General features: G+C 39.4%; 1 protein-coding gene across 1 annotated transcript in view; it reads right to left on the bottom strand.

Annotated features, from left to right (window-relative positions):
* IQCM (IQ motif containing M) overlaps positions 1-16,201 on the bottom strand; it is a 117,514-nt gene that overhangs the window by 62,865 nt on the left and 38,448 nt on the right. Inside the window, 7 exon segments of the mRNA XM_056328049.1 lie at positions 1,921-2,032; positions 2,452-2,478; positions 5,634-5,777; positions 7,103-7,151; positions 7,912-8,011; positions 8,014-8,042; positions 14,802-15,227. Of these exon segments, the coding sequence (XP_056184024.1) occupies positions 1,921-2,032; positions 2,452-2,478; positions 5,634-5,777; positions 7,103-7,151; positions 7,912-8,011; positions 8,014-8,042; positions 14,802-15,227 (887 nt within the window).

Raw genomic sequence — 16,201 nt, 5'->3', positions numbered from 1 at the left:
TTGTTTTAACCTTCCATGGATTGGTCACATGGCCATACAGGATGCAATGTTCACCCAGAAAAGCTCAGTATAATAATTATCAGATCTCTCCACCATTCTGCCCGGATACATACATCCTCCCTCTGCCTTATCCTTCCATTCTTGAATAGCAGTCTGATGGTATGGGATGCTCTGCACTGGCACAGAAGACAGTTGCATCAAATCAGTATTCAGCAATTCAAAACATTCAACCAGTTGCAGTGCCTCTCCCAGGAAATTTAGCAAGGTTATACCCTGTTAATAACTTATCTTCAGAAATAATGACATTTCTATTAGAAGACTAAGAAAGAGAGGGCACTTTAAAGATAAGTGCCATTTATTCAAAATGCTTCCATGTTAGAAATCATATTATGGGTGCCCTTTAGACATAGGCATATCTCCACGTTTCAGCAATTATTCATCATTTACACATTCATAATTTAGAAGAGTTTTGAACTCAAAATTAGTAAGAAGCCCACACACTGCCTCAAATGGCCAAACAAGCCTTGATAACATTTCATAACTAAGAGATCCTAAATAAATTAAATAATGAGGAAGCATGAACCTTTCCTAGTCTGCCTGTGGACACAGTGAAAAGTCACAATAGTCTCCCAAATCTAGGATGTAAGACAGAAATCTGTCTCACAGTCACAAAATCTCCTGTTACCATAGTGATGGGGACTGAGCAAATGACTAAAAATACCTGGTCTTATTCACACTGTCTTAGGAATGTGACCTAAATGACATGTAATACATGATTTTCCATGAGAAATTAATTGCATTTACTAGGCACCAACACTGAGAAGCAGATAATGAGCAAGTATGATGTGTGGTCAGACACTCAGAGAGACCACCTTATCAAAGATGCAGCTTGAACAGAAAGCTGGCTGGAAGAAAGCATACAAAAAACCTATGATAAAAAGAAACCACGTGTAAGTAATTAACAAATCAAAAGCACCAATTAAACATGAGTTTCTCTCACTAAATAAAATTGTACTTTAAAGACATTCTTTGGAACTCCCGATACATAAAATTAACCATAACCTCCAAAGACCACTGTCCCCAGATCTCCCAGTTGTGATGACTGCCAAACACAGCAAGACACAGAGGTAATATAAATTCATGTTTAGACCAGCTTTGGTTCACAGCACCTACGTATGCCAGTACAAACCAAAAGTGTGCTACTAAAGTGTGCTAAGGGAAAAATTTCAAGTGGCATCTCCCATCTCAACTTGTGAGGTGCCTAAAGAAGCTGTCTCCACAAATCCCACCCAGGAGCTGCTGCTACTCTACAAGAGCAAAGCATTGAAGGCTTCTCCACTGACAGCCCTGGGAAAAAGAAAACCCAGAAGGAAGATGAGACTAGATTTGAAGAACTTAATCAGTTACAATTTCATTTCTATTTTTAAAGGGTAATGATTTCCTATTTACAGTGCAGGATATCTTGATTCCTGCCTTGTGACATCTTATTTTATTTGCAAACACTCACCTATGAATGTTTGTAAAAGTTTGTTGAGCTGAGCTGTTTAAGAATGTTGAAAGGCAAGTGCCACTGACTCTATGAAGGGGGCAAATATTTTGCCTGAAGACATCCACAAGCGCAGACCTGCCACAAAATTGCTCTACACCCTCTTAAGTATATTTCAAGATAGCATGGGATTATTTTCCAGCATTCTTAGACACAGTGAAATTCTAGAGATTATACTTTATTTCCAGTATAATGATAAAATGCTCCATTTTGAAAAAGATCGTAATCAGGTAGGGTTTGTCCTGACTATGCTTTGAAGAACAGTAGCTTCTTTACTCACACAAGTTAAAAAACAAACAAGCAAAACCTGAAACCTGCAGCATCTGCAGTTGAAACTTTGTACCATTGCAATACATTTTTTAGAAACCACTTACCTGGACAGACCAACTGAAAGACATGCTGTATTCCACTAGCATACATTTGAATATTGAATATCCAGTCTCTCAAAAATTCAGGCAGATCACTTCTCCCTCTTTTTGTTGAATTCTTTCTTGTAAAGCATTGTTTCGTAAACAGAAGAGAAGATTCCATCAGATACATATTTACATTAAGTTTTTAGGCGCTGATTTTGTAAAGAAATATTTTCTTCAGAACCTTTTCTTCTTTTTTAGAAATGCTTTCTTCAGAATCAAATTAATACGCCTGGCAAACTTTGTATGAAAGCTTAGGCCTATGCAGAGGTCATATGATGAGGTAGTTTCACTCTTGCACTAAAGTGAAACTCACATCACACTGAATGCAAAGGGCAACAGACAGGCTGAAAAACATCTCTTACCCATATCAGAATTTCTCAATATGGAATGGTGATGGACTCTGCAGAACTAGGCTGGCAGAAAGAGGTTGAGGTAAGTAGATAATTATAGTAGTTAACACTCTATTTTACACAGCAGATACACTCAACCTACCTGAAACAGTAGTTTAAACTGCTCACTCTAGGGCAAAAGACAAGGGGAAAACTCACAGTATAAGACATTGTCCCCACTATTAATGTAATGGAAATGCCCATAGATGCCTTGCTGCAGCTACTTACAAAAAAAGAACAAGGAGCACTTATTCTGTAGGCTAACAGTCAAGTGTTTTCTTGATCATTTTAATATATTAAATAATATAGCTTCAGTCAAAGAGACTAATTCAGACATAGGTGGTATATGATTTATCTTTTACTGCTCACAGAAGGAAAAGTACAGAAAAAAAAAAAAACTTCACAGTTTAATATACTTTCTTGTCAACAGAACACTTCAGCTGATCTACCTAGCTCACAGATTTTTGCAGACTTGGTGCGCTTCTGGGTGGTTTAGCCCCAGGTGCTGACTAAGCACCATGCAGCCACTCGCTCACTCCCCCCACAGTGGGATGGGGGAGAGGATCGGAAGAGTAAGAACAAGTAAACTTGTGGGCTCAGATAAAGACAGTTTAATAGCTAAAACAAAAGCTGTGCACACAGGCAAAGCAACACAAGGAATTTATTCACCACTTCCCATGGGCAGGCAGGTGTTCAGCCATCCCCAGGAAAGCAGGGCTTCATCACGTGTAATGGTTACTTGGAAAGAAAAACACCATAGCACTGAATATCTCCCCTGCTTTCTTCTTCTTCCCCCAGCTTACATATACTCAGCATTACATTCTATGGTATGGAATATCCCTTTGGCTAGTCCGGGTCAGCTGTCCTGGCTGTGTTGCTCCCCAGTTTCCTGTGCCCCTCCAGCCCTCTCACTGGCAGGGCCTGAGAAACTGAGAAGCCCTTGACTTGGTATAAATATTACTTGGCAACAACCAAACCCATCAGTGTGCTATCAACATTGTTCTCACACCAAGTCCAAAACACAGCACTGCACCAGCTACTGAGAGGAAAGTTAACTCTATCCCAGCTGAAACCAGGACACTAGCTCATTTACTACTATTCAACAGACTCTAGCTGATTTACTACTATTCAACAAAGGCACCCTTTTTCCTTTAAGGGTTAACAGCAATAGATCTTATTACAATCTACGTTATGCATGAGCATCTATAAGATGTCTCTCTGTCTTCTAAGCAGAGCAAATTAATGTCAATTTAACATTTCAGAAAAACAGCATCTGCCTTTTAAAGGAGAGTTTGCACTCTAATCTTGGAAGACCGTAAGACAAATCAACAAAAAAAGACAATACACGGGGCTGCAACATTTTATCGTATCTATTTGAAGGTATAAATTTAAGACTTCCTATTAAAGCATCAGCGACTCAACCATCAACCAGCATTTCATTACAGTATGAAGAGCAGTACAAACTTTTCAGTCAGTCAGCATTAGACAGTATGTTATGTGTTATGCAGCCTAGCATAAGAACATATCTTGTCAGGAGGATATGTGTTATATCTTAGGAATTAATTACTTTTATTGATACATTTTTTCTAACATATGGGGAAAATCAAATTATATATACATACATTTCATGTATTATTTTTTTTCCTATGTGATGTTAGGAATATAAGACCTGATTATGGAATTCAGAATTGAAAACTGAAACTATGCCATGAATCTTCAGTTTACATGATTTGCATCAGTAAGGCCTTTGGAGGGAACTCAGAGCCTATCCACTGAATGTTTTCGAATTAAATATTACAATCCTCCTACTTTATACTGAAATATAAAGCTTTATGAATGCAGAAATAAAGGCCTGAATGGAAATGAGAATCAAGATATAAACAATTAATGCATATCAAGCTCAAATGACACAGAAATCAATTAGAACCTAATTGCAGTATTTAATGGGTCGTACATTTTTATTTTTTCTGGAATGCTAATGCCTATTTAAAGGGGGGTGGAGGGGAGCACAGTACATTTCTAACCCTTAGGTATGAAAACGGTCACCAAAGTCCAACTTCTGTTTTGATGCGTGGTTGAAAACTCCTACCAGTTCTCTTTTTCTCAGCTTTTTCCCCATGAGAAAAGCTCTTTTCTAGTGTATGCACCCATCTAATTTTAAATATCCTCATGATAAGATAGCCACCTCTTACTCTGGAAGAGGAATTTGAAGGGCAATAGATCAGACAAAGAGGAAGTTTAGACTACATTTTGCAGTCTAAACTGCTTTTTATTTTCCTTAATATCTTCATACGGTCCTTGGGGTGATAAGGACTGCACAAAAAGAAACATTCAGAAGAATGCAGAAGGCAGTGAGCGGGGCAGCTGGAGCTAAGGAACAGGCAGTTTGGGTATCAGTCAACTATTTCTTCTTCTTTCAACACTTCTGTGCTTATGTATGAGGAGCAGCAGTCCTTGTGTCTGTGCCTTCTTGATTCTGCCTTCAAGCTATTGTCATTTATGCTTCTCCTGACCAATGCTTTTTATTCAATTGTGTGTGTGTCCATGAATTTTCTACCACACAGCTGAACAACAACATCTATCTTCTCTACCACACTTGCTTGCCTGTACAGTGAGCCATCAAAACTGATGAGGAAACAGGGGAAACAAAAGCAGGTATAAGTAGTAGTTCCATGAATAAAATATATAATACATGGATTGCTCAAAAAAATCTGCAGGGGATCAGAACTTCTTTAAAGAGGCTTTCTAAACATACAAGTTACTTCTTTCGTTATGGGAGATGTTTAACTGCTATTCATATTCCGCACAGCCCCCTTAAAATTCAATAGGGCAATAATACTAGGAAAAGAAAATCTTGGCAAGTAACGACAAAAAGGATAAAGTTAAGAAAATTTTGATGATACTCAGTTTTGCATTTTCTCACGTACTATCTCACTACAAATCCTTTTTCCTGACAGTTTGTGACACTGTCTACATCATGTAACAGTTAACAAAGTTACAGTCTAAGAATTGCAACACCATAACACAAAGTGCAGATAAAATAATTGATGATAATAGCTAATAATTAATCTTCTTATCAAGTGACCAGGAGAATCTCTTTGTTTAAGCTAAACCTTGAAGTTCTGCAGTGCCAGAATGACAACTTAGAAATGCAGCTGTGCATATGGAGACATGAAATCTTCCTTGCACCAATAATCACTTTAAACTAATTGCATTGCAGACATGGACTTAAGAATAGACAGACTATTGAAATTAAAAGATAATTTTATTTTAAAATGGGATGACCTGCATTTTCTCTATCCACTCCTCTAATTCAAAATACCAAAGTGATATAGAGAGATCCAAAACACCAGCTCCACATTTAACGCAAGCTGTCATTTTGCAGTAGTACCTTACAAATGCTGATAGGGATGGTCCATGACTTGTAGACTGTAGTTACAGATACATTTCACTTTCACTACTGTAAGAAAGAAGTGAAGGGTGACTAAAAAAACAGATGAGCAGGTATGTAACCAAGAGGTGTGCAGTGTATAATAAAATCTTAAAAGGACGCAAGAACATTCCTCTGAATTCATATAGACAGATACATAAAAAACAATTACTTCATAGTGCTGATACGGGATGATTCTTTCCAAAGGTGATTGGATAAAACTATTTTGGGATAAACACATTTTATCCCAAATTATGGAAGTAGATAGTGTACTACACATAATCAGAGCCTTGAGGGAAAGACAAGGTTCTGTATCTCAGCAGAGGAAAAGTGGAACAGAGAAACTTGGCAAGGTAAAAAAAAAATCTGTGTTCAGCATTCATTTTTTTGATTTAAAGTATGTCATAGGAGGAAAAATACATATTTGTCTTCTACAGCCCAGGAGTAGATATCAAGAAATGCTGTCTCACCTCACCATTAATTATATTAGCAGCAACAAGTCCCTCTCCTCCAGTATATAAATTGAAGGAGTGTTTTTGAAGGTTGATGATTACCAAATAATATGACCTGATCTTTATTACCCTATCGTAGGACTCTAAAAAACTAATGAAAGACATTGTTTAACAGATTGCTTAGTTACTACTTAACCCATTTATCTGAATTAGGTATAAGTTTTCTTATGGCATACTTCTTATATAAGAAGCTTAGACATCACCAGAAAAATGATAACTGAAGTTAGGCAGCCTACATTAGCACTCAACCTGCAATGTACATAAGCTCTTTCAACTTGTTATAAACTCTGAGATGGAAGACAAAAGTGCATTATTACAGCATTCTAGTATATCATTTCTCAGGAACTGGCATTTCATTTAGCAATACTAGATGACAAACATGAAAAACCGTAATTATGCTACAGAATCCATTACTTATTTTTTCAGAAACTGAAACTTAAAACAAGTTGGAGAAGAAGACTGCAATAAACAGTCTGTTAGTTACAGCCTATTTCTCTACCTAAAAAACTGCAAGCCCCCCAGAATTAACAGTATAATATGCATGTACTCCAAGACTCTCCGAAGGCAGAGGGATCAAGTGGCACACAAGCCATTCTCCCCTAAAAACTAATTGAGAGCCTTCTTGAGATCAGCTGATGGAAATGGGTCCCAGCACAGCACTCACTATCATTGAATTCTCCCTAAACTGGAAAGTGCACAACAGCCATGACAGATGAACTAGCTGAGCATGGGGTTTTTTCTAACAACAAAATCAATAATTCTTACACTACTAGAATATAAGTGCTACATGGATTAAACGATCAAGACATTACCTTAATTTTTAGCCTCTTGAATGCCATATGTTCAAGACACCCTCTTGCAGGACCTGGGTGAGGGCAACCCCCATTATTAAACATAGGCTGGGTGCAGAGTGGGTTGAGAGCAACCCTGAGGAGAAGGACTTGTGGGTGCTGGTGGACGACAAGCTCAACGTGACCTGGCAGTGTGCACTTGCAGCCCAGAAAGCAACTGTATCCTGGGCTGCATCAAAAGAAGCACGGCCAGCAGGTTGAGGGAGGGGATTCTCCCCTTCTACTCTGCTCTCATGAGACCCCACCTGGAGTCCTGCGTTCAGCTCTGGGGCCCCCAACAGAAGAAACACATCGACCTGTTGCAGCAAGTCCAGAGGAGGCCACAAAGATGATCAGAGGCCTGGAGCACCTCTCCTGTGAAGACTGGCTGAGACAGTTGGGGTTGCTCAGTCTGGAGAAGAGAAGGCTCCGGGGACACCTTATAGCGGCCTCCTTTAGGTACTGGAAGGCTTACAAGAAAGCTGGAGAGGGGCTTTTTACAAGGGAATGTAGCAACAGGACAAGGAGGAATGGCTTATAACTGAAAAAGAGTAGATTTAGATTAGGTACAAGGAAGAAATTCTTTATGATGAAAGCGATGAGGCACTGGAACAAGTTGCCCAGAGCAGCTGTGGGTGCCCCAGCCCTGGCAGCATTCAAGGCCAGGCTGGATGGGGCACTGAGCAACCTGGTCTAGTGGAAGGTGTCCCTGTCCATGGCAGGGGGGTTAGAATCCAGGGGATCTTTAAGGTCCCTTCCAACCCAACCAAACCCAACCCATTCTATGATTCTATCTTTGAATGCAAATGACTGTTTTAAGTACTTCTCTACTGCTAGGATACTTTCTACTATCATGAGAACTTTCAAAGACTTCCGAGTGAGTTACATTTCCTTCTGAGTTTGAAGGTCAAGGCATTTGTCACTAGAAATTACAGTACAGAAGATTCATTTTTCAGTTTGGTGCAGAAATGCTTGAACTAGGAATCAAAATCCTAGAAGACAAATTATAATGTGTACCTAAAATAATTACAGAATCACGTAGAATCCTTTTTATTTACATGAACAGCTTTAAAAGACTGAAAAGAAACTGTTGGTCATTTACCATGTACAATTACAGAATTAGCATCCAAATCTCTTGCCAACCGTTCGGCTGCAGCTGCATGGATCTGCACAATGCCCATGGCTTTGTAAGCTATAAGGATCAAGTTATTATTTTCAACATTGTTAACATTTTGAATTCCTATTCAACTGTAGAGTTTTATACAAAATGGAGAATGCAAGAAGTCATATTTTGTGTGAAAATACACTACTTCAAAAAATGGAATGAGTAAACAAACTTACCTACCAGCTCTTACAATTGAACCGATAATACAAACGGTAGCAGATAGACACAATGAAACTTCAGTGTCTCTTCTGTCTAAATGTTGACTTCCATGGGTTTTATTAATGTGTATTCATTACAGTTGCCAGGAAATTTCCTCCTAAAAGAAAGATTTTATGAGAACACAGAAATTAATCAAACCCAATACCTTTCATAAGAACCCAGCAGGAAATGCTGTATCAGAGATTTTCCTGTCAAAACAAGACAGCAGAAACATCAGAAAAGCCAAGATACTCAATAACTTGAATTCTACATTTATCTGCTACTGTAAAATTACCAAAAGTAATTCTGAAACCCTGAAAGCTCTCAACCTCGTGTTGATAGAGAATGAGTAGAAAGGAACTCTCCAAAGTTTCATCTCTACAGTCCTGTGTGATTACTTTACTATGACCCCAACTAAGAAAATTATCAAAATATATATGATGAATAATGAGAATGCTAGACTTGGCATTTCAAGCAGTGTAACTGCAGAAATACAAACCATAATGTAGCTGAGGATTTTTCATCAACCATGTTTAAAGCTTTCTTTTTTTCTGAAGGTACAATTGTGACTAGAAATAGTAATTTTATAGTTAAGGTCACAATTAGCTCTAAAGTCAGTTGTAATTTTACTTACCACATCCAGATTGTACCAAGACTAAAACAATCTGCTTGAAATATCACTAAATTGAGAGGAAAATGTTTTTTGATGCCTGGTCTTAATTAAGCAAGGTAACAGTCAGATAAAATGCTTGAGAAATTGAGATCTGAATATTCCTCCAAATCTTGTCTTTGCTGGGGTTTTTTTGTTGTTTTTGTTTGTTTGTTTTGAGGTTATTATCTACTGGGGTTTTTTTAAACAAAATTACTTAGATGATGAATTTTAAACTGGTTATTTTCTGGTATTCTGTAGCACTTCCTCTAGCCAAGAGCTTGCAGAATTTCTCATCAGACCATCTTCCTATAATTAAAAAATATCATTTGCACTTATTCATCATTCTGCTCTATGCCACAAAGACAAATCTGTTCCATCAATCTTGATCTCTCTACTGGCTAAAAAATCTTCCAGGTATTTCATATAACCTCACAGCATGGGACCACAATTTCACCACTCACTTATAATCTGATACACTTTTCCACTGAACAAAGAATTGAACCCTCTACTGGGCTCTAATTCAGCTCCATACCAGCAGAGGCTGTGCATTTATTACTTTGCCTAGAGATTCTATCAGAGAACAGCAGCATTTTAATTTTCTTGTAGGGTTTCAATGAAATTGCAGTTTCATAGTTTGCCCAGGAATACCCTCAGTGGACTCATCACCACAACTGTTTCTAGACAGGTAAAGCCAGTTTGCAGATGATGCCTATCTACTCTGAGACATGAGAATGTGCTAAGCATGAGGATATCCAAGGGCTACATCTCTGGACTGATCAAATCCACTGTCTTTGAAGACCAAGGAACAACATTATGTCAGATGGACAGGAAGGGAAGTACCTGACTTATTAGACTCATGGTTATATAGAATACACACAGTATTTCCGTTGATATTTTTTTCCCAAATATTGAAAAAAAAAATTAGCAGAGGCAATCATTTATCTTGGAAGGGCAGGTCCCATTGTGCTATCTTACAAGTAGAAAAGTTTGAAATGTTTTCTTAACATTGTTTTCAGATTTATTTCAGATTTTAGATACAGTTTGACTTTTCAAGCAAGATCCTCAAATCACTATATAAGTTGAAGTAAAGGTAGGTTATTTGGGGATGCTGGGGCACTCACAAGGAGAAAAAGTTCCTAAAATCCACATTTTTTTAAAAATGAAAATGTATTTCAGAACAATTCTGATTTTGCAACCATTACATTCTTTTTTCGATCCATGATAATAAAAATTATATGAAAGATATGGACAAGTGGCTGTTTGAAAGATTGAGTGTACAATCAAATCCTCACTTAGGTACAGCAGCTGTCTGCACTACAGATGTCTTTGTAAAATCAAATTCATGCTGCAGATCTGATGGCAACACATTGAATGGCTCTTCCTACTGAATTATACATGGGGCAATTTTTTTATAATCTCACAATTTAATTTCATGCAATTTACATATTCTGATTAATAGTGCTGTGTAAAGATATATTTAATATGCTCTGGCACTGCTGTATAAATAATGTCTTATATCAGTATTTTGTGCTGTTCTTAAAGATAATGTATTTTAAGGTTGTGTTCAAGTTACACTGTTCTTTCTTTTATATGCCATAAAAAATGCATACTAAACTGCCTCTGGCTTGATGTGATTTCTCTCAGTTACACTATCTCTAATGATGACTTTCACAGCAAAATTTGTTGTTTTAATAGAAGAAAATAGCTAAACAGAAAAAAAGTGGGTTTTATTTAATAAGTGTTTAGAACATAGTCAAGCAGAACAAATACCAAGCAAGATGTTTTAAATTAATTTTTTATCAAACAGTTTATCTGCATTAATATATATTCCATCACTTACAAATTTCAGTTCAGATACTGCTACTAATTAGTTTTGGCTGATATTGGAGTATTTTGTATGCTCCATTTATAAAAGCTGTTTGCCCATCTGTTAATAGGTTGGAAGTGATTAAAGGACACTTATTTTGGCTGTTGCAAAGGCCAAATCATTTTAAAGCTGCAAATATGTGACAAAATCAGCTAAAGGTTTGCCAAGTTCAAGACCTGATTTTCTTAAAGAGTTGTGGTGTCTGCTTCCTTTCCCTCCTGCCTAAAGCCTCTATGAGTTTTCAGTATATATAAAAGCAAAAAATCAGCCTACTATGATAGGTCACACCTACTATCTATTTGATTACACAGAGGTTTTAATAAACTTTGAATGTTTTTCAGATCTCTAGCTAAAAAGCATTTCTTCTGTTTGTATATTAACTGAAGAATTGCTTCTGAGTTTTTAACTAAAATGCAGCTTACAAGAGTACTCAGGTCAGTATCACTGTATTTTAACACATGTGCCTTTCTGTCTATTGCTTCATCAGTGTGCATAAAATCAGAAAAATAAGAAAAAAATCAATATGGGAAATATTAAAGGAAAAAGAACACAAAAAAAGAGAGTAAAGAATTTGGATGAAAAGGACAGTCATGGACGATGAGCTGGGAATCAACAGCAAACCAAAAACCCTAATGGCAAGAGATTTATGTGTGCCATTATTGCGAGATAATGACAGACTTCAGTTCCATCTGGGAAGAGTATTTTAGTCATACATTTAACTTAAATGAAGACAAGAATTAGCCTTGTACAGAGAACTAGAATAACTCCTGTATATAATTTACATCCTATGGCCTACCTGAAGGCAAATCTCATGTATTAAATTATACCCTGCTTTTTTTCCATATACTTAACTTGATGCTTTACAGTATCAACACAAAACCTGAGCTGATCCTTACCCAGATGAAAAGTCACAATGGAGTTATGAAAAGAGTACTCAACAGGTATTCTAACCCTGGTTTGTCTGCAAACCCCTAAGTAATATTTTTTTTTCCCCTTGGCTGGATTTGAACTGTAATACCAAAGAGAAAAGACCAGCAACCATCCCTGGACTTATTTGCTTCATCTGCAAATTTAATTTTATAAATGAGCAACATAAAGTGCTACCTACATACATTAAAGACATACCACCTGCTTTGTACTACTTTAATGGAAAATCTGTCAAGCACTTTCTTTAATGATTGTATGTCTTAAAAATTCAACAAATGAAAGGATTACCACTGAAATCGTATTAATCTGCAAAGGATTAACAGCCTACTGTTGAAAAGACTTCACGAACTGCAATAGGAGAGGATATTAAATAAAAAATGCAAAGAGCTTTTCACATACATAGTGCAGAAAGATTGTAGAGGTTGAAGCAGCAAAATTGAAAATGGACTGAAACAAAGAATGGTGATGTGAATCATACACTTCAGCACTGAAAATAAAATCATAGAAAACATGCTAATAAGCTATAACATGCTTATTGTCTGAATACAGTTTATTCATCTTCTTCATAAGTTTCTGTGACCAGTTGCACTCTCGTTGTCATTTGTGATTTTAAACAGATTTAGATATGCTATCTGAAATGTCTTGTTTAAAGAATGAAACAGAATTTATTGAACATTCTGAATTTAATGAAACACGGAGAATGAAGTCTTGATTTCCCACAGACACAGCCTTCTTTAAGGGATAGGAAGACCCCCCACAGATTATGAAATATATTATCTTCAAGAGTACACAGCTTAGCTTTTAGAATTTCAAGAGACAAATAGATTTATTTCTCTATTATGTTTTCCCTGCCTGTAGGACACTAATGAAATCATGGCCAGGCATTTCTTGTTATTTAATGGCCAACAGAGTTCATTTCATCAAACCTCATTCAGTAGTTATCCATATTCATGAAGACACTTAAGGATGTGTTTGATTTTAGCTTTAGTAGGATTTAAGGATATCCTTAAAGTTAGACACATCTTTAGTAGGATTTAAGGATATCCTTAAAGTTAGACACATACTTAAAACGTTATGCTGAATTTGGATGGAGGCAATTGCATGCTTACCTGAGCTAAAGTTAAAATTAAGCATATGCTTAAGTGTTTTGCTGAATACAGATGGAGTGCTGAACTGCAGCCCAGTGATTACTCATAAGTGTCAGTATGTTCTCAATCCAGACATTATCACTTTACAAATAAAATTTGAAGATATACGTATACATAATCAATGTATGTCTGAGTAGAATTTTGATGACCAGCTAATTACAATTAATGCAGACATAAATTAATAAGGTGATGAAACTCTGCTTAAACTCAAAGATATATTTCATATAATTCACTCAGGATGTACACAGAAGATAAATTATGACAGTAAAACAATGACATGAAAAACTACAACTTTCCCTTCCAGTCAAAAACACCATTTTCAACCTCAGTAGGCCCAGTTTAGCTGGTCCTAGGGTCTGACACTAAAATTTTCCTAGTTTCCTGAGCCTGAAATGATATTAATGGTGGTTTATTACACAAATCATTGTAACAGATATTGCTCACCACACAGAAGAACTCAGAATAACCATTCTGAGGTTTTGCAACTTAAGGACTTTGAGAATCTATGGATTCACAGAATCACAGGATGGTCAGGGTTGGAAGGGACCTCTGAGACCAACTTGTCCAACCCCCTGCCAAAGCAGGTTCTCCTAGAACAGGTCACACAGAATTGCATCCAGGCGGGTTCTGAGTGTCTCCAGAGAAGAGGACCCCACAGCCTCTCTGGGCAGCCTGGCCCAGTGCTCTGCCACCCTCATGGTGAAGAAGTTCTTCCTCATACTCAGGTGGAACCTCCTGCGTTTCAGTTTGTGCCCGTTGCTCCTTGTCCTCTCGTTGTGCACTACTGAAAAGAGCCTGTTCCACCCTCTTGAGACTCCCCCTTAAGACATTTGCAGCCATTGGTGAGGTCCCTCTCAGCCTCCCCTTCCCCAGGCTCAGCAGGCCCAGCTCTCCCAGCCTGTCCCCACCAGGGAGGTGCCCAGGCCCCTCACCGTGGCACGCGACTTCGCAACAACATCTGCCACCTCCCTCAGCACTCGGGGGGGATCCCATGGGGCCCCACGGATCTGTGGGTGTCAGGTTTGTCTAAGTGATCTCTGACACAACCCTTCGCAACAAAGGCAAAGTCTTCCCTTCTCCAGACATCCTCTCTTGCCCCCAGGGCCTGGGGGTCCCGAGGGCCGGCCTTGGCACTAGACTGAGGCAAAGGCGGCATTCAGTAACTGCCTTCTCTGTGCCCTGTGTCACCAGGGCACCCACCTCATGCAGCAGCGGGCCCATGTTTTCCCTGGTCATCCTTCTCCTACTGACGTACCTGAAGAAGCCCTTCTTGTCACCCTTGACATCCCTCGCCAGATTTAATTCCAAATGGACCTTAGCCTGACTCACCACCTCCCTGCACGTTCTGACAACATCCCTACAGTCCTCCCAGGTGGCCTGCACCTTTTAGCACATGCCTTAAGCTTCCTCCTTCTGTTTGAGGTTTGCCAGAAACTCCTTGCTCATCCATGCAGGCCTCCTGCCCCCTCTGCTTCATTTCCTACTTGTGGGGATGCACTTGTGATGAGCTTGGAGGAAGTGATGCTTGAATATTGGCCAGCTCTCTTGGACCCCACAACCTGTAAAGACCTAACACATGGGATTCCTCCAAGTAGGTCCTTGAAGAGGCCAAAGGTAGCTCGCCTGAACACCAGGGTCCTATTTATCGCCCTGCTTCTTCCATGCAGGACCCTGAACTCCACCATCTCATGGTCACTGCAGCGAAGGTTGCCCCCAGCCTTCACATTCCCAAGCAGCCCTTCTTTGCTAGCACAAGGTCCAGCAGCACACCTCGCCTCACTGGTTCCTCCACCACCTGCATCAAAAACGTACCATCAACACACTGCAGGAACCTCCTGGGCTGTGTGTGCCCAGCTGTGTGGTCTTTCCAGCAGATATCAGGCGGGTTGAGGGCTCCCATGAGAACCAGGGCCTGGGACCATGAGACTACCTCCAGCTGCCTGTAGAAGGCCTCATCGACTCCCCCTTCCTGATCAGGTGGCCTGTAGCAAACACTCACAACAGTGTCCCCCATGTCAGCCTGCCCTTTAATCTTTACCCATAAGCTTTCGGTTCTTTCTGCATCCACCCCTAGGGAGAGCTCAATGCATTCCAGTTCCTCTCTCTCATAAAGAGCAACTCCAGCACCTTGCCTTGCTGGCCTGTCTTTCCTAAAAAGTATGTAGACATCCAGTCATGCAAGCTATCCCTCCATGTCTCTGTAACTGCTATAAGATAATGGTCCTGCAACCACACACAGATCTTGAATTCCTCCTGTTCATTCTCCATGCTGCATGTGTTGGTGTACAGGCATTTCAGAGAGGCATTTGAGCATGCAGGTTTCCCAGGAATGGTGCAAGTGGATCCACCATAGCCACACACACCACTGAGGTGGTTAGCCTTCTGGAACTCATCCTGGGAGGCAGCTAAGAACATATGTCACTTCTCTGGTTGGCCCGGCTTATTTCCCGGTTGGATGTGATTGTGTGAGCATTGCCACTTCGGACCCTGCCCCCTCCAGTTCCGCAGTTTAGAGCCTGCCTCACCCAGCCAGCCAGTCTGCCACCAAAGATTCCTTACCTCTTCTAGACAGGTGGATCCCCCCTGTCCCAAACAGGCTATAGTCAAAGAATGTACTGTTGTCATAGAAGCCAAAACTCACATGACAGCACCAGCCATGAAGCCAGAAGTTGACTTGCATTACACATATGTCTATTTCTGGCTGTACCCTTTCATCTTGCTGGTAAAATGAAAGAAAAACTAACTTGGGCGCTAAAATTTTTCGCTTGCACCCTTAGGGCTTCCTTGATTCTGTCCAGGTTCTGGCTTTTGGTGTCATTCATGCCCATGTGAAAGGGTAGTAGTGGATAGTAGTCTGAGCTCTTAACAAGTTGTGTCACCCTCTCAGCAACATCTCAGACGTTAGCTCCCAGAAGGCAGCATAACTCATGTGACCCCCTGTCAGGCCATCTGATGGTACCTCAGTGCCCTTAAAACAGAGAGCTACCCAGTACAGGCATGCCACGTTTCTTTTCAAGGTGTCCATAGTGTGCTGCTACCATTGCTCCCCCTTACAGGCCTTGCTTGTGGGTGTGTATAGCTCTTAAAGCTCCATATCTGTTCTCAGTTGTGGGTAGAGACGGAA

The sequence above is a fragment of the Falco biarmicus genome, chromosome 1 (genome assembly GCF_023638135.1).
Source record: "Falco biarmicus isolate bFalBia1 chromosome 1, bFalBia1.pri, whole genome shotgun sequence".
In the NCBI taxonomy this organism is placed as follows: domain Eukaryota; kingdom Metazoa; phylum Chordata; class Aves; order Falconiformes; family Falconidae; genus Falco; species Falco biarmicus.
Note: the sequence above shows the minus strand (reverse complement) of the source record. Positions and strands in the feature narration are given on the sequence as shown.